The sequence below is a fragment of the Nuphar pumila genome, chromosome 5 (genome assembly GCF_984573655.1).
Source record: "Nuphar pumila chromosome 5, dmNupPumi1.hap1.1, whole genome shotgun sequence".
Lineage (NCBI taxonomy): Eukaryota > Viridiplantae > Streptophyta > Magnoliopsida > Nymphaeales > Nymphaeaceae > Nuphar > Nuphar pumila.
This window is the reverse complement of record NC_143253.1, coordinates 12,179,130-12,203,039: the sequence shown is the minus strand read 5'-3', so window position 1 is coordinate 12,203,039 and position 23,910 is coordinate 12,179,130. Positions and strand designations below refer to the sequence as shown.

General features: G+C 36.5%; 1 protein-coding gene across 1 annotated transcript in view; it reads right to left on the bottom strand.

The window, feature by feature from the left end:
• Positions 1 to 21,984, bottom strand: part of LOC149836806 (uncharacterized) — a 49,509-nt gene extending 27,525 nt beyond the window's left edge. Inside the window, exons 1-9 of the mRNA XM_090005589.1 lie at positions 21,530 to 21,984; positions 21,039 to 21,200; positions 19,810 to 19,875; positions 19,459 to 19,602; positions 19,155 to 19,268; positions 18,631 to 18,732; positions 18,330 to 18,515; positions 9,207 to 9,296; positions 8,990 to 9,124 (exon numbers count right to left, since the gene is read on the bottom strand). Coding sequence (XP_089861715.1) covers positions 8,990 to 9,124; positions 9,207 to 9,296; positions 18,330 to 18,515; positions 18,631 to 18,732; positions 19,155 to 19,268; positions 19,459 to 19,602; positions 19,810 to 19,875; positions 21,039 to 21,200; positions 21,530 to 21,814 — 1,284 coding nt within the window. The 5' untranslated portion in view covers positions 21,815 to 21,984. The remainder of the gene's footprint in view (positions 1 to 8,989; positions 9,125 to 9,206; positions 9,297 to 18,329; positions 18,516 to 18,630; positions 18,733 to 19,154; positions 19,269 to 19,458; positions 19,603 to 19,809; positions 19,876 to 21,038; positions 21,201 to 21,529) is intronic.
• Between the last annotated feature and the right edge of the window lie 1,926 nt (positions 21,985 to 23,910).

Genomic DNA, 23,910 nt, shown 5'->3' with positions numbered 1-23,910 from the left:
ATCAAAACAATATCATCAGCAAACAACATACACCACGGCACATTTTCTTGAATTGATCTCGTAAGCTCATCCATCACTATAGCAAATAGGAAAGGGCTTAAAGCAGATCCTTGATGTAACCCAACCGTTATAGGAAAATTGGTTGTCACCCCTCCACAAGTGAGACATTGGTTACTCCTTCATACATATCTTTAATTATACTAATGTACTTGAGAGAAACATCTTTCTTCATCATTGTCCACCAGAGAACGTCCCTAGGTACTCTATCGTAAGCCTTCTCCAAATCAATAAAAACCATATGCAAATCTTTAATTTCTTTTAAGCATAACTTTAATTTCTTCAATTTCTTTTTTATCATTGTCAGTGATGATCATGTCATCAACATACAAGAGAAGAATAATAATAGAGGTACCTGTAGATCTTATAAACAAATCAGTGTCAGTGAAACAGGATTTAAAACCAAATTTCAATATGGTATTACTAAACCGATCATACCATGCTTTAGGGGCTTGCTTAAGCCCATACCAAGTCTTTTAAAGTCGAAGAACCATACCATTTTCAATAGTCAAACCGGAAAGAGGATTCATGTATACTTCTTCATTTAGAAATGTGTTTTAACATCTACTTGATAAATAGGCCATTTTCTAATGGATGCTACTGCAACTAAAGTCCTAACTATGGTGATACAGGTTACTGGGGCAAATGTCTTCTTATAATCTATTCTACATTCCTGGGAGTATCATTTTGCAACTAATCGTGCTTTATATCTTTTTAGGGACCCATCACTTTTTGTTTTGACTTTAAAGACTCATGTACACCCTATAGTCTTCTTTCCCTTGAAAAGAGGTTGAATTGTTCAGGTATGAGCTTTATGCAGTGCATCTAATTCTATCTTCATGGCTTTTACCCACTCGTCTATGTTTTTAGCTTCAGTCTATGTTTTTAGCTTCATTGTAGTTAGATGGTTCATGATATGAATGAATAGCTAGAAGGCAAGCCCTATAGTTTGGAGTAAAAGATTCATATGACACAAATCTAGTTGGAGGTCTATGAATTCGTTCAGATCTCCTAACTTTAGTTTCCTCCATATTTGTTGATTGATTATATCTTTCAAAGGCATGTGGATGCTCCCTAGTACCTCGTCTGAAATATTGTAAGAGATTTTGGGATGGTTTTTTTTCTTCACTAGAGTCGTTAATCGACTCAAAATTTTCAATGTCATTAACAATTTCATTAGTTGATTTAGGTAATAAATCAAATAAAAAAAGCATACTCGATTTCTTCCTTGGGCTTTTCAAAATCAAATCTGTTTTTTTTTCTTTCAAGAAAAGTAACATTTCTAGAAACATAGAGTTTGTCATTTGTTTGATCATGGCATCGATAGCCTTTTTTATTCTCGATATATCCAAGAAAGACACATTTTATGGCTTTGGGAAAGAGTTTGTTATATTTTTCAAGAAGCACAAAACATTTACATCCAAATACCCTTAGTCTTTTCAAGTCAAGAGAAATTTCAAAAAGTTTTTCAATTGGAGATTTGTTTTCCAAGACTTGAGAAGGTATTCTATTTATTAGATACACTGTGGTAAGTGCAACTTCGGCCCAAAATTGTTTTGGAATATTCTTGGATATAAGAAAGGTTCTAGCAGTCTCAATAATTTGACGATGTTTTCTTTCAAAAATATCATTTTGTTGAGTCCTTAGACAAGATCGTTGGTGTAAAATTCCATAAGTGTTTAGATATGATTGAAATTCATTTGAGAGAAACTCTCCCCTGGAGTCAGAGCGGAAGACTTTAATATTTGTTTTAAATTGGTTTACAACAAGGTTATAAAAATTTTTAAAACACGAAAAAAACTTCTGATTTAAGCTTAAGGAAGAAAATCCAAGTATGTCTACTGAAATCATCTATGAATGTAACATGATATAAATATCCTGGCTTTAACATAACAGGAGTGAGACCCCATACATCCGAGTGCACCAATTCAAAGATTTCACTAGATGAGGAAGTTCTTGATCCAAAAGGTATCATTTGCATTTTTCCAAGTATACAATCTTCATATACAAAATCTTTATCTTTACAAAATGTTTTCAAAAATAGAAAATAAGATCATTTAGACATGGATGTCCTAATCTTTTATACCAAAGATCTAAATTCATGTCTTTGACATGATTATAAAAAGAGTTTTGGGGTAGACATAAAGAGTCCATATAATAGAGATCTCTTGTTCTATGGCCTTACCCAATCAGCTTCCCTGACTGGAGATCCCGCACTCAACATGACTTAGATGAGAAAAAGATTTTACACCCATTATCAAAAATTTGAGAAACTGAAACAAGGTTTAAATCTAATTTTGGAATAACCCTTACGTTTGGAACAAAAAATTTCTTTGAAGTGTCTTTAAGATTTCTTATACTTCTGACTTTTAAGGAAGTGCCATCAGCGGTTGATACACATGAAAAGTATGAATTGGTGCAATCGGATAGTAGAGATTCATTATATGTCATATGAAAAGACGCTCCTAAATCCAAAATCCAAGTGGAATTACCTGGAGAAGAAGAGGAAGAGATGGTGACACCCGATGTAGAAGGAGTAGCCTTAAGGATATGTGAAACGGCCTCCGCTATTTGGGTAATTGTCAAATCATTGAAATTGTCTTCTCTCTTGATATCTTGAGTTTTTTCACTTAGAGCGGCTACCTTTTTAAATTTGAGGCAATCCGGTCTTATGTGTCACGATTCCTTACAATAATGACAAATGATTTTGCCCTTGTATCTGTAAAAGTATCTTCAACAAAATACTATAATCAAGACCCAATATTCTTGATGAAAGACAAGTGCACACATGCAAAATAAGAACACTAAGAACACTTGTGCACAAAAGCACAAATCAATCAATCTCACAAATGCACTAAAAAAAAGAATATAATCTTTATTGAACACTTGGACTTTGACCCAAAGCCATACCAAATACAATAAAGGGATGCCCTTTTTATAGGGCAAGGGAAGACCCTTGGAAGGGCTCCCACATAGTCGTTGGAGCCCCTCCAACGGTCACAAATGTGATTGTTGGAGGGGCCCAACGACTAGTAGTGGGCCCCCAAGGTACCAAAGTACATTGAAAAAAGAAAAAAGAAAAAAGAAAAAAAAAGAATTTACAAAAAACATATTCAAGAATTGAATATGCGTAAAAAGGGTGAAAAGACAAAACTACCCCTACGGCTAATAATATATTATATATATATATAATAGTTAGATACATATATTATATATATATGTATATGTATTACCTTATATATATATAATATATATTGGATTACAATATTCGATTACAAAATTTAACACCCCCCCAAACTTAGGGCAAGATAACCGAAAGTTTGCCAATGAGGAAATTGAACCGCAGAGCACACAAAGCTTTGGTGAAAAAAATCTGTCAACTGATATTTTGAAGTTACATATGGAAGATCTATAACTCCTTTCAGATACGCTTCCCAAACATAGTGACAGTCCATCTCAATGTGTTTAGTCTGCTCATGAAAAATATGACTTTTGACAATGTATATTGCACTCTTGTTATCACAGCATAGCTTGGTAGGCCCTTCTATTATGATCCCCATGTTTTCTAATAGCTGATGAATCCATACAATTTCCATGGTAGTAGTCGTCATGGCACGATATTCAGCTTTTGTTGAAGATAGAGACATTTTTTGTTGCTTCTTACATCTCCATGAGATCAGTGAGTCTCCTAAAAACATACAAAAAACAGTGGTGGGGTGACGGTTATTTGGGTCACCTCCCCAGTCAGAATCAGTACAAGCAATTAATTTTAATTCAGAAGAAGAAGATAAGAACACTCCCTTGTTTAGAGTACCCCTTATGTATCTCACAATTCGCAAGATGGCAATCATATGAAGTGATGTTGATGCATGTTAGAACTAACTTGCAGTATGAACTGCATGAGAAATATTTGGTTTAGTAATACTTAGATACATCAATGATCCCACAAGCTGCTTGTAGGGGGTGAGATCGGAGAGAGGAATGCCATCATCAATCTTCATTTTAGCTCCTACTATAGCAGGAGTTTCACAAACTTTATCATCCGTAATACCTGACCTGTCAATAACCTCAGATGCAAGCTTAGTTTGAGACAAAAAGTACCCTCTATGAGAGTATGTCACTTCAATACCCAAAAAATAAGTTAGAAATCCCAAATCAGACATTTCAAATATATCCTTTAAAATTGATTTTATGATTTTAACCCCTTTAGTATCACTTTCGGTTATTAGCATATCATCCACGTACAAAAGCAAAATGACAATCCGTGCATTGGTTTTTCTAACGAACAAAGCAGTGTCAGTGAAACAGGATGAAAACCCATTTTCTAACATTACGGAGTTAAACCTATCATACCAAGCCTTAGGGGCTTGTTTTAAACCATAAAGTGTTTTTCAAAGGCGAAGCACTTTCCTTTTGGGAGTCTCCATTCCGGGTGGAGCATCCATATATACCTCTTCATTCAAATCGTCATTTAAGAAGGCATTTTTAACATCCATTTGATAGATGTTTCATTTGTTAATTGAGGCAACGGTAACAAGACATCGGATAGTGACCATTCGGGCCACAGGGGCAAATGTTTCTTCATAGTCAATCTTATATTCTTGACTATATCCCTTTGCAACTAACTGCGCTTTATATCTCTCAAGAGATCCATCACTCTTAGTCTTTACCTTATATACTCATCTGCACCCTGTAGCTTTCTTACCCTTAGGAAGATCTTGAAATTCTCAAGTTTTTGCCCTGTTGAGAGCCGAAAGTTCACATTCCATTGCTTTCAGCCACTCATTCTTTTTCGCTTCTTCGAAGTTCCTGGGTTCTACATAGGAATGAATGGCGCTAAGACAGGCTCTATATTTAGGAGTAAAGATGAACCTAGAAGGCATCTTTCTATTTCTCTCAGTTCTTCGTAGATTTTCATCATTTGTTGAATTGGAACCACTAGGTTCACTGTATTTTTCAATCGCACTCCTAAAATCAATCAATCTCACAAATGCACTAAAAAAAAGTATCTTCAACAAAATACTATAATCAAGACCCAATATTCTTGATGAAAGACAAGTGCACACATGCAAAATAAGAACACTAAGAACACTTGTGCACAAAAGCACAAATCAATCAATCTCACAAATGCACTAAAAAAAGAATATAATCTTTATTGAACACTTGGACTTTGACCCAAAGCCATACCAAATACAATAGAGGGAGGCCCATTTTATAGGGCAAGGGAAGACCCTTGGAGGGGCTCCCATATAGTCGTTGGAGGGGCCCAACGACTAGTGGTGGGCTCCCAAGGTACAAAAGTACATTGAAAAAAGGAAAAAGAAAAGAAAAAAAGAATTTACAAAAAATATATTCAAGAATTGAATATGCGTAAAAAGGGTGAAAAAACGAAACTACCCCTATGACTAATCATATATATTTTATATATATAATAGGTAGATACATATACATATATTATATATATATATATATATATGTATATGTATTACCTTATATATATATATATATATATATAATATATTTGATAAAATAATTTAACAGTATCCACCCTTGTATCCTCCATGATGTCCTTCCCCATTGTTTTTCTTTTCAAAACGAGGGGGTTTATAAGTTTTCACAAAGTTTTCGGGTTTTGACATGACATGAACCTCATCATTTGACTTATGCATGCCAAGCTTTGTTTCCTCTTGGCAAATATGCGCAAGAGCATCACTTATAGAAAGAATTGGGGTCCCATGAAGTAAAGAGGACCTAACTTGTTCAAATTCGGGCTGAAGGCCATAAAGGAAAAAGAAAACATTTTTTCTTTCTATTTGAGTTTTTCTCATTTCAATAGCCGAACTTTCCCATTTAGGTTCTAACATGGCTAATTCATCCCAAATAAGAGACAAAACCCCATAGAAATCTCTCACTTTTGTCTCCTTGTTTAGCATTATGTACCTTGTCTTTGAGGTAATATAGTCTAGTCATATCCTTTTGAACGAAGAAATTCTTTAAAAAGGTCCATGCATCACATGCCTTCGTGAACTTGATGATGTTGGTGGCAATCTTAAATTCCATGGTATTCATAAACCATGAGAGAATTTGAGCATTGTTTGCTTCCCAATCTACCAACTTATCTTGGTATTCTTGTAAAGCCTTTTCATTTTCTTCTTCGGACAACACTTTGACTTGATCTCATTCTCTTCTAGTCAATTTAAGTTGGAGTTCGTTAGTAGAACCACTAACAAAACCCCATAGCTTTTTGCCTTTGATGTAATTTTACATTGTCATCGCCCACATCAAATAGTTCTCATTTAGCTTGTATATGATGACGGAGGCGAAATCTCTTTCTCCCGTAATGACTTGCGAAGATTTGAATAGAAGAATGACTAACATGAGCGTGAAGAGCACTACCACAAAAGGATCACTAAAGAAGCTTTTTCAAACGACCTTCGCTCTGATATCATGTAATGAATCAAGGATGCACAAATATAAAGTCAAAAGACTTGTGCAAACACAAGAATCGTAGTCTCTAATGGACCGATTATAATCTCATAAGAGATGAAATACATACACAGCAATAAGGCATAAAAGCCTATTGAAAAACAAAAGGCTTTATAATATCACAGCAAATACTTTATAAAAAGCATACTTACAAGGTAGAAGTGAGGCTCAATTTATAGAGCCTCACCTTAATGAATGGAAGGCAGCCCAACAGACGTTGGACTGCCTTCGAACGGTCATATTTATGACTGTTGGGAGGCAGTCCAACGTCTAGTTGGACTGTCTCCCAACGTTGGACTGCCTCCCAACAGTCAAAAATACTGACAGGAAAACAGAAAATAGAAAATAAAAAAAGAAAAAGAAAAATAAAAAGTTACATTTCAGTCCCTAGTGGACTGTTCTAAATATAAAAGACAAAAATACCCTTGTCGGGTATTGGTATACATTTAATTTTAACAATATACATTTAATTTTAACAGGCACCGCTTTTGACAACTAAGCTTTCAACCAGCCGTTAGGTATAGCTCAGTTGGTCAGCCTAGTTGATAAAAAATAAAACAGAAAAAATATAATATTAATCATTTAAATAATAACTAAAAATAAACAAATTAAAATACCTAAAAGTATAAAGAAAGAGAAACAAAAGAAGAAGCCAATAAGTATACCTAAGTATACTTAGGTAACCACCACCTTACATATATCTTAACACCTTAAACTGCAAACCTAGTCTTTTGGATTTAAATACATTTTCTAACTAAAGACAGATGGATGAAATGGTTTGAGCCATGAAATCAGGGGGATGGTGTTCTTTTCTTTCAGTTAACTGCCTAAGGTAATAAGGTTCACGCACTCTGATTACAATATTGCATCAAGTCATGCTTTTCAAGTAATTTCACAAGTGTTTTTTCTTTTAGTAGCTATTTCACCCAAGTTGACCATAGACCTGACATTATATTTTTGAAATAATATAGATCAAGGCCAAAAGATTGATGAGACTCACAAGATTATAAGAATTTATATAAGAAAATAAAGCTTTGTAATACATAAGAAATGGAACACCAAACATCAGTACTTACATGCACTCATACATACATATCACACAAAATCCATCATTTTGATAAGCAAATTGTACAAAATCCTTTTGAGCCCCATTATATTACAGGAGTAGGTTTTTGTATAACTTGCTCCTTTATTTTTGAAAGGCAAGCTAGGGTTAGGCAGACTCCCACCAGTTACTCAATGTACCACTGGGTTTTGAACCTGCAACGTCCCACCACAACGAGACATGCACTGACAGCTCCTACCAACCACGCAGAGGCCCCGTGAATAGCCAATGGGAGGTACTTTTCATCTGTTCTTAGATCTCAGATGAGAGGAGGTAGCTATGTCACACGGACTCGGCTAGGGGGTTGACGCACCCGCGTCGACATGCCCCGACACGGGTGCGGCTTCGGACACAGTCGACCAAGTGTCGGACTCGGTCAACGCACCGGGGCCGAGTCTGTCCACATTTTGGACTCGGTCAACTTTGACCGAGTCTATTTTTGTCCATTTTTTAGGGCAAAAAGCTAAAAAAATCAATTTATATATATATATATATATATATATATATTTTAAATATATATACATATATATAACCGAGCCCCCATGTCCAAAATTTTTGAAATTGCGCCGCACCGGTGTCGCACCCATGTAACATAGGGAGGTAGACTAAATGCTCATAATGTGACTTTAATCCATCATCTCAAAACCGCTTTCTACTTTTTATGTTCTGGATATTATGCAGACACACACAAATACCACTGATGCATGGCACAACTACCAAAACCTTGCTCTGTTGTCCATGACCATGTACCTGGGCAAACATATCTACAATTTTTTACGCCATTCTCGAATATGGGTTTTATACTAGCCTAAAACTAACTACAACAAACACACATGCACACGCATGTGATATTACAGTGATAATATTGCAATTAAAACATACTATAAAATTTTGAAAATTGCATTGTATTCTAAATGTAACAAGCTATTTTTGGACTATCTTTCTTTTCAAACCTCATGCTCCGCAAACTATCATGTCAATTTCAAAATAAAGTGAAATTTTATTTTGTGAAGTACATGGATCATTCTTCCTCACATACTTTGTATGTTAATCAGCATTGCAAGTTTAAATTTCCAAAACAAGACTATTAAGAGAGATTAACAAAGGATAGATTAAACGGCTTAAAAAGTTACAATGAGTTGGAGAAACACCAAAAGCTTTGATTTTATTCTATCTTGAGGTCTAGAAAATCAAATTTTCCAATCTGTCATATAATAAGAGCATTTCTCCCAGTCCATTATATTGAAAGCTGCTATATTTGCTAAATGAAGCAAAATATAAATAAGAATTAATATGAAAAGCAATTTCATGCAAAGAGAAAATTTAATAAATGAAAATTACCTCAAATGCCTTTCTAAGGAGATTGTGAAGTTGACTTTCATACTTCTGACGTGCTAATCCTGCACCAACAGCACTGGTGTTAAAAGTAGCCAGTGACATCTTCACAGCATCTTCATGTGCTTCTCTTAGGAGAACCTGAAATGTGGATGGGAGTGAGAAACAACTGCTTAGCAAAATGTCTCTGCATCAAATCCATCAAATACAATGAATAAGTTACCTCATCTGAGGGCTTAGAACGATCAAAACTAGACATGTAAACCTCAGCAGCTAATTCATATGCCCTTCTGCACTCTGCTTCTTCAACACTCTGAAAAAAACAAATTGAAGACAGAAATTGATAACAAAATATGCTGAAAGGTTAGCCAACACCTAGAGTCATCTTCTGCATTTTTCTTTCATAAGGGAGGAAGAAAGGAAAGTAGAGGAGGGAGATCGGGTGAAGAAGGTGGTGATGGTGGTCCTCAGAAAGAAGGGAGGGGGAACCTCGCTGGTGGTGGATCGATCGACTGTTGGCAGTGTTCGGCAGTGGTTGTGCTCCACATAAAAAGGGGAGTGAAAGGGAGAGGGAAAGTGGGGAGAATCGGTCTGGGGTGGGAGGGACAGGGTTTGTGTTGGGCGGAAAGGGGAAAGAAGGGAGACGTCCGATCCCCAGGTCAGATGGCCACTATTGGTTCAAACCAGCAAACATGTTTTGGTGGTAAACATATTCCAGTTTCCCTATATGTGTGTGTGTGTTTTCTCCTGGTTTCAAGTTGTCTAATGATGGTAACAAAGTGTGTCAGTTAAATAAGGCCATATATGTCCTTAAGCAGTCTCCAAGAGCATAGATTGAAAGACTTAGTACTGCCATTATTCAATTTGAATAGAGAAGTACAAATAATCATACACTTTTTGTAAAGGGAGATGAAAAAAAATCTGCATAAATTGTTTATGTAGATAACATTGTGAGTACAGGAGATGAAGGAAAAGGGATTGATGACTAGAAATTTGAAAACATAATAAGAGGAGTGTTTGATGTCAAATATCTTAGACCCTACATTATTTCTTAGGCATTGAAGTCTTAAGATCAAGCAAGGGTATCATTCCCTCTAAAGAAAATATACTCTTGATCTCTGGAAAGAGGTTGAGATGCTTGGATCCAAGAATGACACTCCTATTGAAGTCAATTATAAGCTGGTCCAAAGCAAGGATGGAGAATTGGAAGATAATGAAAGGTATCAAAGATTGGTTGGAAAGCTTATATATCTCACCATTATCATACTAAATATAGCATACATTGTGGCCAATGTTGTGAAAAGCGTTAAGGCGTAACGTAAAACTCCACCAGTAAAGCGTAAGCCTCAAAAATAATTGAAAACTAAAAAAACTTTAAAAAATATCTAAAAATACAAATAAATAAAAGAAATGCCAAAAATCCATTTATCTTCATCAAACACTATATCAAAAGGGTCAGCCAACACATTTTTGCATGTATATACGCAATAGAATACCAAAAATTAACAAACACACAAAAGAATGCAAGAATATTAACAAACACACAAAAGCCCCTAATTTAAAGCCCTAAAATCCATTTAACCAAACACTTGCATGTATATACGCAATAGAAAGTTAAAATTAACAAACACACAAAAGAATGTAAGAATACACAAAAGCCCTTAATTTCAAGCACTAAAATCCATTTATCTTCATCAAACACTACATCAAAAGGATATACACACGTAATAGACAGAGCAACATCGAGAGAGAGAGAGAGAGATGAGAGACATACAGAGAGAGAGAGAGAGATGAGAGACATACAGAGAGAGAGAAAAAAAATAGGTTTAGGGTCAGGCATCCCTCTCTTTTCCCCTTATTTTGGGTCAAATGGGGGCTTTGACCCCATTTGACCCAATATTGAAATAGTGTGCGCTTCAAGTTGAGGCGTGCCTCACCCTGAGTCGTACGCCTCATAGCGTAAGGGGCATACGCCTCATAGCGTAAGGGGCATACGCCTTATGGCATATGCACTATTTACATGCGCCTCAAGGCACAAGAGCCCTTGCCTTGGGGTGAGGCACGTTTTTAACAACACTGGTTGTGGGTGTACTAAGCAGATTTATACATTCTCCAACTCTTGCACATATGAATATTGTGAATTGAGATAATTGAAGCAAAGAACTGGAAAGGGACTTTTATATGGTAATTATGGACATTTTAATATAAAATTAAATGCAGATTGGGTTGGAGCAATTGAAGATAGGTCAACTTCAGGGTATCGTGCATCATAGTTGGCAAACCCGACAAGTCGACTCGGGAATCACATGAGTCGACTCGAGAATCGCACAAGTTGACCTGGATCGGACACCAAATGGGCTACCGATCCACGTGCCTCTTATGTGCATTTGTATGGACTCTGTGGTTTTAATGCAGAATGCTCATAAAAGGATACTTTTTATAAAGAATCATGTTTTTAAATCATAAATATTAACAATTATCTATATTAACAATATACTCACATCATTACTTTGTGACAATAAGGCAGCTATTCAAAATACCTTCCAATCCAGTCCATCCTGAAAGGACTAAACATATAGAGATGGACTGTCACTTCATTAGGGAGAAGATCGAGTACAAGCAATTTGAGGTTCACTGTCCAATTGGCCGACATCCTTACTAAAGAGAAGATCGAGTACAAGCAATTAGAGGTTCACTGTCCAATTGGCCAACATCCTTACTAAAGCTGTAAATAAAATGAGGCTCCAAGAAATTAGTGGTAAGTTGGGGATGTTAAATATTTTCTCCCCAAATTGAAGGTGAGTGTTTGGGAATGATTCAGTAATATGAAGGTATTTTTGGTATTAATATAGTCTTGCAACTTAAGTCATATATACTTTACTGTAAGGGTATTTCTGTCCTCGCCCATATTCTTTCTGAAATGTATATATGTAAAAGAATGAAATGAAAAGTAACTTTTTGCTGCCCTAATCTCTTATCTCTCTCTATCGGTGCCTCTCTCACTCTTCTCTCTTCTCCAGTTCTCCTCTCTCATTCATTTTCCAAACTGCTTCTCTTTCACTTGATACTTTAAGTGCAGATCATATCACCGTGGTCACATGAAGAACATTAGCTTCTGCAGATGGGCTGGACACTTAGCCTGTGAAGGCAAGCTTCCACCATTGGATAGGCTACAAACTCCGTGCATTTTCTTAGCCAATCTTATGTCACTTGTGCCAGCAACATGCTGAGACATACCAACTTCGTCTCCTATCTTTCGTCATTGTATTGTGGCGACATATCAGCTCTAGATTTGGTCAAAAGAGGTTGCCTTTTCAATCCATTACAAATGCACTTGTACCATGGGTCAACCCTATATTTGAACAAGCCTTTCATATCGTAATATGAAAGATTTGGGCACTCACTCAATCATGTATCCATGAGGGGGATACTATCGCTACAAGCTCAGCTAAGCATGAAGTATGGACAGCTTATAGTGAAAATTTCTTGAAGCTATAATTGGAAACATACACACTCCTTGGATAGCAATTGGATCATATATGCAATAGATCTTGGGACTTGCACAGAAATTAGAATGGACATTGCATGTGATATTCAGATACTCATGTACTTAGAACAGTTCTAAAATGGTATATATAGTTCGAACTACTCCATAGTGTATCCTTTTGTCGGTGCTCTTCAAACCTCTTCCCAAGTTTTATTTCTGGAGATCAGTTGCAACATTTAAGTGGTGCCTTTTGTATCTCCTCTAACAATGGCAGGTGGATCTTATTGAGCAGTACCGCCACCTAAGTCAGGTGCTACCTCATGGTATATTCCAGACTAGACAGCCATCTCCTGCCATTTACTTCTTGAACACTTGAACATGTCTCTTGTGATGGTGATAATGTTGAGTGGTTAAATACCCCACCTGAGCAGGTCACTTGTCTTAATTGCCTGTAATGTCTTCTTTGTGTGGGGCAGCTCCAACAGCCACATGGAGCTGTCCCCTTCATGACAAAAGTCAAAAAACAAAAAAAATAAAAATACAAGAAAAGTAAAATACAAAAAAAAAATGTCAGCCCCTAATGGGCTGATCCCTATTCAATGAAAAGACTGAAATACCTCTGATGGGTATTTCGGTTTATATATATATATATATATCTTAACACCCCCCTCAAACTCATGGTGGGACAACCGAGAGTTTGCTAACTAGGAACAAAAATTGAGGTGACGGAAGCCCTTTACTGAAGAAGTCCGCTAGTTGGTACTCTGAGAGAACGTAAGGCAATGTGATGGTCTTCTTCAGAAATTCTTCAGGTACATAGTGGCAATCCATTTCAATATGTTTTGTCCTCTCATGAAATGTATGATTGTTTGCAATGTACACTGCGCTTTTGTTCTCACAACATAGTCCGGAGGGTTCTCCAATGTGAATTCCCAGGACCTCTAGTAGTTGTCGCAACCATACTAACTTCGATGTGGTTGTTGTCATGGCATGATACTCAGCTTCAGTAGAGGAAAGCAACACCTTTTGTTGCTTCTTGCAAAGGCATGAAACTAAGGAATCGCCTACAAACACACATAAATCAGTGGTTGAGCGTCTATCATTTATATCCCTTCATCAATCAAAATCAGAATATGCAATGACTTCTAACGAAGAAGAGGATAATAAAAAAAATCTATAATTGATGGATTTCTTAATATGTCTAACAATTCTCTTTACAACACTCATATGCACTGTAGTGGGAGAATGCTGAAATTGACTAACAGAATTAACAGCATGAGATATATCAGGACGAGTGATAGAAATATAAGACAAATCTCCAATCATTTGTTTGTAAGGAGTTGGATCTTGTAGAAGCTCGACATCATCTTTCTTCATTTTGGCATTTATAACCTCCGAAGTATCAACCCGTTTTTCATCCAAGAGTCTTGATCGTTCAATGATCTCTACTGCATACTTAGTATGTGACAAAAAATAACCACGAGGTGAGTAGGCAACTTCTATTTCAAGAAAATTCTGCAAAAAGTTAAAATCGGTCATATCAAAGTTGGCTTTAAGCACATCTTTGATATGATTAACTCCCTGCATATCACCTCCTGTGATTATCATGCCATCTACGTAAAGTAGTAAGATCACCATCCCTGCATTAGAAGACTTAACAAACAACGCAGTGTCAGTAGAAAAGGTTTTAAAATGAAGTTGTGTCATCACATTACTGAACCTATCATACCAAGCTTTGAAAGCTTGTTTTAAGTTATACAAGGCTTTGAGTAACCAAATAGTTTTCTCATGTGCTAAGTTCAAGCCTGGTAGGGGGTTCATGTTAACCTCCTCGTCCAGATTACCATTCAAAAATGCATTCTTCATATCCATCTGAAATATAAGCCATTTTTTAATCGAGACTATAGCAATGAGAGTTCTAACAATTGTCATTCGAGCAACTGGAGCAAACGTCTCATCGTAATCAATTCCATATTCTTGACTGTATCCCTTGGCTACTAACCTAGCTTTGTAACGTTCTAATGTTCCATCGCATTTAGTTTTTATCCTGTACACCCATCTACATCCTATAGTTTTCCTTTGTTTAGGTAATGTTTAGATTTTTCAAGTTTTTGCTTTTTTCAAAGCTTCTAATTCATCATTCATGGGCTTAATCCATTCTAGATTATGTTTAACCTCATGATAAGATTGTGATTCAAAATATGAGTGTATGGCCATTAGGCATGATCTATACCTTTGTTCAAAGGAATCATACGATACAAATCTATTAGGGGCTTTCGAAATTCTTATGGATTTTATAAAACTAGAATAATATACTTCTTGATTTTGAGAATATCTTTCTAAAGAACATGGCGGATGATCTTCTTTACGTCAAAAATAGGTTTGTATATCATTGTGAGATGGGTCTATATCAGAGTTACTGGAAGCGCCTAGGCACATAGGGAAGCATGCTTCCCCGAAGCGCATTTCAAAAGTGCGAAATGCCGTGCTTTCGAAACGTGCAGGGAAGCGCGCTTTTTTTTGGGAAGCACACTTTCCCCTCAATCCCCCCTCACTTCCCCATTTTTTTCTTATTCTTTTTTGTAATTTTATTTTTTTTCGCTTCCGGTTCGCTTCTGGTTCGCTTCCTAAGTCGCTTTCGAGATGGTTCGTAATTTTCTTCTAAGTCATCCCACACTTCCCGCTTCCTAAAATTTGAAAGTGCCTCGCTTCCCGCTCCCGCTTCTCGTATCGCTTCCTGCTCCCGCTTCCTCGACTGATAACTCTGGTCTATATCATTAAGACCCACATTCACACTCTCATTTGCATTATGTGTGTCTTCATTTCTACTCTCATGTGTGTCATGAATATTTTCACACCAGACAAGGTCAAAAAAGAATGAGTAGTCACAACTTTCTTGAATTTTTTTTTACAAAAACTAATTTTATTTTCAAGAAAAGTGACATTTCAAAAAATATACAATTTGTTTTTTTTTAATGTCATAACATCTATATCCCTTTTGGCTTTCGCCATAGCCTAAAAAAACATAAGGGGTTGCTTTTGGAGAAAATTTGTCATTATTATTGGTAAAGACAAAGCATTTGCATCCAAAGACCCTTAACCTTTTATAATCGGAAGATGTTTTAAAAAGTTTTCTAATAGGAAAGATATTTTCAATGTTTTTAGAAGGCAATCTATTTATCAAATAGACTGCCGTAAAGGCGGCTTCAGCCCAAAAAACTTTTGAAACATTTCTAGAGATAAAAAGTGTTTTAGTGGTTTCAATAATGTGTATCCTCTCGACTGGTCCATTTTGTTGTGGAGTATGGACATGATTTTTGGTGCACAATCTCATTTAGGCCAAGATAATTTTTGAATTCTTTTGACACAAATTCTCCCCCATTATCGATTCTAAAGATTTGAATATTAGTTTTAAATTGATTCTTAATATAACAATGAAATATTTTAAAACACTCAAATACTTTCGATTTTTTTTTTAGAAAAAATATCCAAGAATGTCAAATATAGTCATCTACAAACACAACATAATAGGATAGCCCTCCTTTGGATACGACTAGAGTCGATCCCCATACATCCGAATGTACTAACTCAAATGGGTTCTTAGTTATAAAATGTCTTGGTCCAAAGGGCAAAGACTTCATTTTGCCAAGAATGCAATCTTCACACATAAAATCTCTTTTTTTATAGTTTGAAATGTAATTTGGTCATACTATGATGTCCTAGTCTTTTGCGCCAAATTTCTATGTTTTTTTTTCATAAAATTACAAAACAGTTGTTTTGGTAACTCAAGATTGTCCACGGCATAGAGATCTGCTCTTCTATGGCCTTACCCAATCGGCTTCTCAGACTGGAGATCCTGTATTAGACAGTCATTAGATAAAAACGGTACTTTGCAACCATGGTCTGTAATTTGAGAAACTGATAAAAGATTTAAATTTAATTTTGGTAATACTTTAATATTTGGTATGTGAAAGATTGAATGTTTTTGAAAAATCCCAAAACTTTTTATTTTCAAGGATGTTTCATCGACAGTTGAAACATAAGAATCATTTGGGTTAAACTTATATTTGAACATTATGGCTCATTTGGTGTCATATGAAAAGAAGCATCAGATTCAAGGATCCAAGAGGTCTTACCATAGTCACCACTTGTAGACATGGCCGCTCCCGAAAAAGAGGAAGTTTGAACTTTAAGCATGGGTTGTAGCCTATGTCACACGGACTTGGCTAGGGAGGCGCCGCACCCGAGTCGACATGACCCGACACGGGTGCGGCTTCGGACACAACCCGGACTCAGTCAACGTCGAATCGGAGTCGGTCAACGAGTTGAGGCCGAGTTCGTCCTTGTTTTTGTTTTTCTGGGGCTTATGTTTGAGACTCATGCTATATATATTTTAAAAAATGTCCACATATATGCACACATGATATATTATTATATCCACATATATGCACACATGATATATTATTATATATATATATATTAAAATATATATATATATAGCCGAGTCCCCGTGTCCAAAATTTTTAAAATTGTGCCACACCCGTGTCGCACCCGCACCCACACCCATGTGACATAGGTTGTAGCGCTTCCATTAGTTGAGCCAAAAAGAGCGAGTCAATGCATTTAGAGTCATTTATATCATTCCTTTCAACCGAAGCAATTCTTTTGTCTTCTTTACGATCATCCTTCTTTCTTTTATTGTTTCACTATGGATGCCCACATCACATAGTATGTGTCATTTAGGCGTACGGGAATGGAGATTATTACTTCCCTCTCATTCTCCATTTCTTTACAATGTGAAGAGAAAAGAGAAAGAAAAAGTAATAAAAGATTTGCTTGAGAGATGGTGTGCTTCCCAATGCAACAATCCACGATTCGTTGTATCCGCCAAACTCGCGATCCTCCTCTTGATATTATCACGATCTTTCCTCTAAAAAATTGTTTTTGGACCACCAAAGCTCTGATACCATGTAATAAAATGGATTCAATCCAATAAACATCCAAGAACACACTTTCAATCAAGTAGAATACTTTATTGAATCATCAAACCACCCACACTAGGGTCAAATAAGTTTGTTATTGCATAGAGACACTCATAAAATGAGTTAAAGAAATACAAGGCCAAAAGGCCTATTTATAATACAATGAAGGGTCAAAGGGGGTAGCCCCATGTAGCCGTTGGGGCAGCACCCAATGGTCACATTTGTGACAGTTGGGGCAGCTCCAACAACCACATGGAGCTGTCCCTTTCATGACAAAAGTCAAAAAACAAAAAAAATAAAAATACAAGAAAAGTAAAATAAAAAAAGAAATAAAATGTCAGCAAATAAAATGTTAGCCCCTAATGGGCTGACGCCTATTCAATGAAAAGACCGAAATACCCTATATATATATATATATATTAACACTTTGTTTGACTAAGGAAGAGCCTTAATCACCCAGCTTCTTCATCGGAAATAAAATTTCTTTTCTCGCCAAAAAAAAAACATTCTAAAAAGCATGACCTTTTTGTCTGCATCCACATCCATCTTACAATCCTTTACATAGAAAACATTTTTTAACTGTCGTGATTGTATGACTTTAGTGTTTTGAGTTGAAATTGACAAAGGGACTGAATTTCTTCATAACAACCAACAAAAGATTGCATCACTTGGAAAATCACAGTTCTTCCTAGGGAAAAGTGAATATGGTAACATGATAGAGACCCCATAACCATTAACTTCCATACATGTGGCTGTGGCAATAAATCACACAAAAAAATAGTGGAAATAAGTGAAAAGCATGTGTATAATTGCATTTTTTTCTTATCAAAAGAACACCATGAAGAGTAACAGCTCAAAATGTGTAGTAAGTGCTCACCTGCCATGAAGAAGCTATGGTTGGAACTGCACCATGGTTTATTGCATCAAGAAATGATTGTGTGATGCCAACAAATATAGGTCCTGTCATAACAGTGGACCCTACTTGCTTTGGTCTGGTTCTCTCAAACACAAACTTTGTAAAGGCATCTAAGCCAGATCTAAATTCTGGTCGTAGCTTGTCTAACTGCAAATGATTTATTATTTACAATAAGAAATCCACTTTTTCTCACCATGTGATAACAAAAAGACACATATAGTAAACCAACACACTAAAAATCCTACGGAATAACAAATCTCACCGGTGTTTGATCCAGCCTCTGAAGAGCATTTTCATCAGTTAATGGTCGAACAAGTGTAAAGCATTCACGATCAGGGAAGAGTCCACGAATTGAGTCCCGAATCTGCAAAGTACTGTTAATTGTAATGATAAAGACTCCGCTAAACAGCATATAATTGCTGAAAGATACAAAGATATGCACAGTCAAAACATTTTGAAACAATGGTAGTCTGTATCACAATAGGACTGCAATTAGCTGTCCTCAAAAAATTAGCAACTTCAAAAACTTCAAATGTCATTGGTAGAAAAACTGATCTGCACCATCGCTAAGCTATCGTCCACAACACGCCCAAATAAAATACACCATGGTATCAACATGCTGAGAAAGAATATTGGCATTTTATCAATTCTTTCTATATGCAAGAAACTGAAATAAGGACCACAGAGGCAAATAACATTCTGCAAGTTAAAGCCAACAGCCAACTTTTGTAACTGCAGCAGGATAATATTTTCCACACCAGCTCTTTTGAATCATTAAAGCATTACCTCATTTTTAGCTATCACCTCTCTTCCTCCTCCTTGCATCGGCCTCAAGGCTAACTCCAGATAGTCACGAGGGGTTATTCTTCTACTATCCTCCACTAAATCTAAATAGAAATCCTAGAAAGAAAACAACAACAAAAAATTATGACAGCATAATCATTACACTGCAGCAATCTTATAGAATAAAATTTGCTCAAAACTATTTTCATAGAAACAGAATCGCTTTCTTTGTCTTGACATTCATACAGCGTCAGTAGCCAAGAACTTCTATATCTAAAATTATTTTAAAAAAAAAGAAATTAATTACCCTCAAAAGCCAAACGAAAATAGGAGAGAACTGCCCCAGCTCTGTAACAGAAGCCCTTCCTCCGGAGGCTCTAACACGAATATGCTTAGTCATTTCAGTGACAAGAGATAAACGATCAATTGCAGATTCATCTATACCACCCATCTGAAGAAGCGATAACAAGAAAAAGATAAGCTAACCATATTAACAAAGAGAAGAAAGGCAATAAAATGATTCAGTTTCAAATGAGATTTGGCAAAAGGCACAAAAAAGAAGTGCATGCAATGCAAGATCTTATGAAAATGCATGTGCCTAAGCCACATTGGGCTTCATCTTATGGACAATGAAAAAGAACTTGCAGAAGCAACTAACCTGGTTATAGATAAACATGCTAGATAACAAAAGCGCCAAAGAGAATATCTGTGTGCTGTATGTGCCCTGACAGAGTACCACAACAGGAAATGGGTGAAATAATTACTATTTCACTGACAATAAGTTATTTAAAATTTTCAAAAAGAAAAGATTAACATACAAATGTAGGACCAACAATGGTAATCTATAAATTTGTACTCCAAATCAAAATAAAAAACTGATAACATACAAAAGAAATGATAATTCAAACCAATATTTAACATGTTTGATAGCACATAGCTGCTGAAAATGTTCTACAACCCATCTCTTAGTAACATGACAATGATTAATGATCAACAGTTACCTCCACATTAATGCTAGAGTTCAAACATCAAAACAAAACTTTCAAGCAACAGTCAAGTTGTTCCTAAACATTGTCCATGTAAGGCTTCTTCTTGTATAGATCTTTAGGGGATTTTCATAAAACTAATTCGGTTTTTAGTCTAGTCCCGAATTTTCATGAGATTACCAACATCTATCTTGAGGTAACTTGAGAACACAAGGAAACAGTTGGTTCATAAGCATCAAATTAAGTGGTTATATCAATTTTCTTGTGGCTTATTAGCATATCAAATTGATTCACATGCATGTCATAATGATCGGTCACATGGAAATTTATAGAATTCTATATTACTTAATTTACATTTTCAAAAGATTCCAGCAAAGACAACTTAAGATCACATACTAGCACATGAGATTCCTATGAGCAAGCAGTTGAAGTGGAAAAATGATATAAAGTTACTGCCCTTAAAATGACTGACAAGAAAAAAGACATATCTTAACAAAGAAGACAAGACTAACAATGTTGTTTATGCATAATGAAATGGAGAGATTTCAAATAAATGATAATCTAAGCATATTAGCCGAGTTTTCTCACCTTTAGTGATGAGAGATGATCAATCACAAAATTACACCTTTGTACAGAACAAACAGTCAGTGTTAGATCTCTTCAATTATGGAATGACAATTAATTCATTTTCTTTTGTGCAGCAGTAGAGTTGGCATGAGACAAAAAGATTACAGAATGACATTGATCAAATCTCTCACAATGGCAGCAATATAACAACGCATATGATCACGCCAAAAGGCAAGTAGAAGCAACTAAATATCAGCGGATTGGAATTATATATACCAAAGCCACACAGAGATAATCCATAAGATGGAGAAACCTAAAGGATAATCATTGATACCGTTTGATCATAAGCATCAATTCCTTCACTGTCAAGAAGCACAAGGTTGTACTCGGTGCCGTCAATCGCAGTCCGCTTTAAAGGTGCGCTCCACATCCAAAGTCCTTTGGTGCATGGCTTGTGAGTGGAAGCAACTTGGAAGCCATTACTCCTCCCTAGCAACTTCATTCAAACAGATAGTTTGACTACGGTTATTCAAAAACATCAATTACACTCAACACAACCATTCAAAACTAATCATCCACATAATCAATATTAACTCTTAAAAAGCTAATCACATACGCAATTGACAAATATAAACAGTTGTCAACAAATTCCCCAATTAGATGGATTCTGAGTAATCATTCCAGCGAAAACAGAAAAAAATGCAAGAAACCTTTCACAATTTGGAAAGAAATTAGGTTTATTCGCAAGAACTAGGGCAAACAGCAAAGGGAAGAGTTCAGTACCGACGATTCGGGGGAGAAGCGCTAGCCTAAGCAAGGGAATACCTGATTGAGGATGAAGCTCTTGCCCTGGCGAGCGCGGCCGCAGACGGAAACGACGCCGACGGGTCCCTTGACTAGCTGGAGAGCGGCGACGGCCTCCGGGTCCATTAGGAACTTGCCCTTTGCATCGCAGTAGACGAGGCGAAGGGGCCTGGCGGGGCCGATAGCCATGCTTGTGGGCATGGAGGAAGGAGAAACGTTTTGGGTCTGCGGAGACGCCGACGACGAGGGCGATGGCGAAGGGGAACTGTTCTCTCTGGAGGAAATCGACCTGAACATCTGCAACATCTTTGACTCACTCCCCTGTTTTCCTTCACAACGAGAGAGAGAGAGAGAGAGAGAGAGAGAAGGCTGTCCGAAGCGAAGGGGAGGATGTTGGGGAGGGAAAGAGAAGAGAGGAAAAGGGTGCGAGCGGTTTGAAAAGCTAAGAGAGAGCCACCGTTCTCTCTCTCTCTCTCTCTCACGCGAGCGCTTTCTTTCCAAAAACAAAGAAAAAAAATACGAAAAGCATACTTAACTTATCGCCTAAGTATTTAAATGGCTATTTTGTTTTAATTTATTACATTCAACCGAAAAACATATATAACGCGATATATTTTAATTTGTTGTAAATAGTTAATTTTTTAAACGTCAAAAAAATCATAATCCAAGAGTCGGTTCCTAGTCAACCAAGCACATGTGGATGTGGCTCATTTGAAAAAATTTGTAGTGTTTTTCAGTCACGGGTCAGATAAAATTTGGATGCGAAAGTTCAATTTTATTTATTCTCTATCTTGTAATACTTTATCTATTGTGTACTTTAGGGTTTTCTTGATGGATCAAGGCAAAAAAAAAATGAACACCCACTTGTTTGCCTGTGCTCTCAAGCCATGCAATTTTCTTTCTTCTAATGACGGCATCTAAACACCTAAAGGGGCTTTGAGTAGGTGAATATTTCATTTGGCATTGTCAGGGATAATTTCTCTCTTAGGTATTCAAGAATTCCAATAAAAAATATTATTATTATGTCAATGCCAATTGAATTAATGTTACTAGATGTCAATTCGAGCTTTTTTGGTATTTTTATTTTTATGGTAATTTGTTCTTGCATGAAAACTTATAATAAATTCGTGTTTTTCCACCACAAACTCTTCCTATAGATGTATCAAAGAAGAACCATGTAAATTTGGTATGTTTATTGCTTATTACTTTATTATTTCATTGGATAATATGTGTATGTATATGCTTCTCAACACCTATATGACCACCTCAACACAAGATAAGAGTATAGCCAGTTGTGACCCAACCCACTGGGTCTTAGTACATCAGGGCCACGCTTGCAATGCCATGTGGTTTTTAAAATTTCTCAGCTTCCTGTGATCGCAAATCACAATCACAACACTCTCGAGTGTGGTTCTAACTTAAGAATGCTTCACGCTTGAATCTTGTACAATTTGGTCACAAGACTGACCTCATAATCAACAATCATTGTTGTGGTTTTAGGACCCAAACAAAAGATCGGTATGAGGTTCGGATTCGATCGAGCCTCAAAGAGAGAACACAAATCACAAGCACAAGTAAAAAAACAAACCAAAGGATGAAAATTTTACGTGGTTTGGCGATGTGCTTACATCAAGGAGGAGAGTTTGAGATGATGTTATTAATGAGAATCATCGACCATTGTACAAGAGAAATATGCAAAACCATAAAAGAGAAACAAAAACAGCTATGGTTCGGTCCACTAAGTGAATCTATGCATGCAGCCAAGTCTTCCTCTCTCTCTAACCATGATACACAACCCACAAGAACACTTTCTTCAAACTTATTATACATCTACAGTTAGTCTCTTCGCTCAACTCTCTTGTTTCTTTTCTCACAATGAATGATAATCAGCTGCTATACACTTACAAGGAATCCTAATACCCACATTACCAAAAGGAGCCTCACCAAGGGCATGTTCAGTTGCATCCTTTAGAATCACTCTCTCCGGGCCTCGAGAGAGTGATTCTAAAAGAAGCCTGAACCCAACATGAGATTTCAAGCAGCCGCGATCTCCGAATCATTATGATTCAAAATCACAGCAACCCGTGAGATTTCCCTGGTCTGATTCCAAATCAGAGCGCAAGCCAAGGAGCCGAACGTACCCGAAGTCTGTCTATTTGCACCCAATTTTCTGTAGAGACTTCACCTAGAGACCTTATTATACAACTAACACAAGAGTCTCACATTAGGAAAGTATCCAAAACCCAAAACCCAAAACCCAAAACCCAAAACCCAAAACATGTCTTCTACGGGCTTTGCCGAAACGTGACATGTAGGTCAATGGTAGACCTATTCAAGCCACAAAACAACAATCACAACTTTTGGATTCTCATCTATGATTGCTCGCCCCACTTGTGACCAGG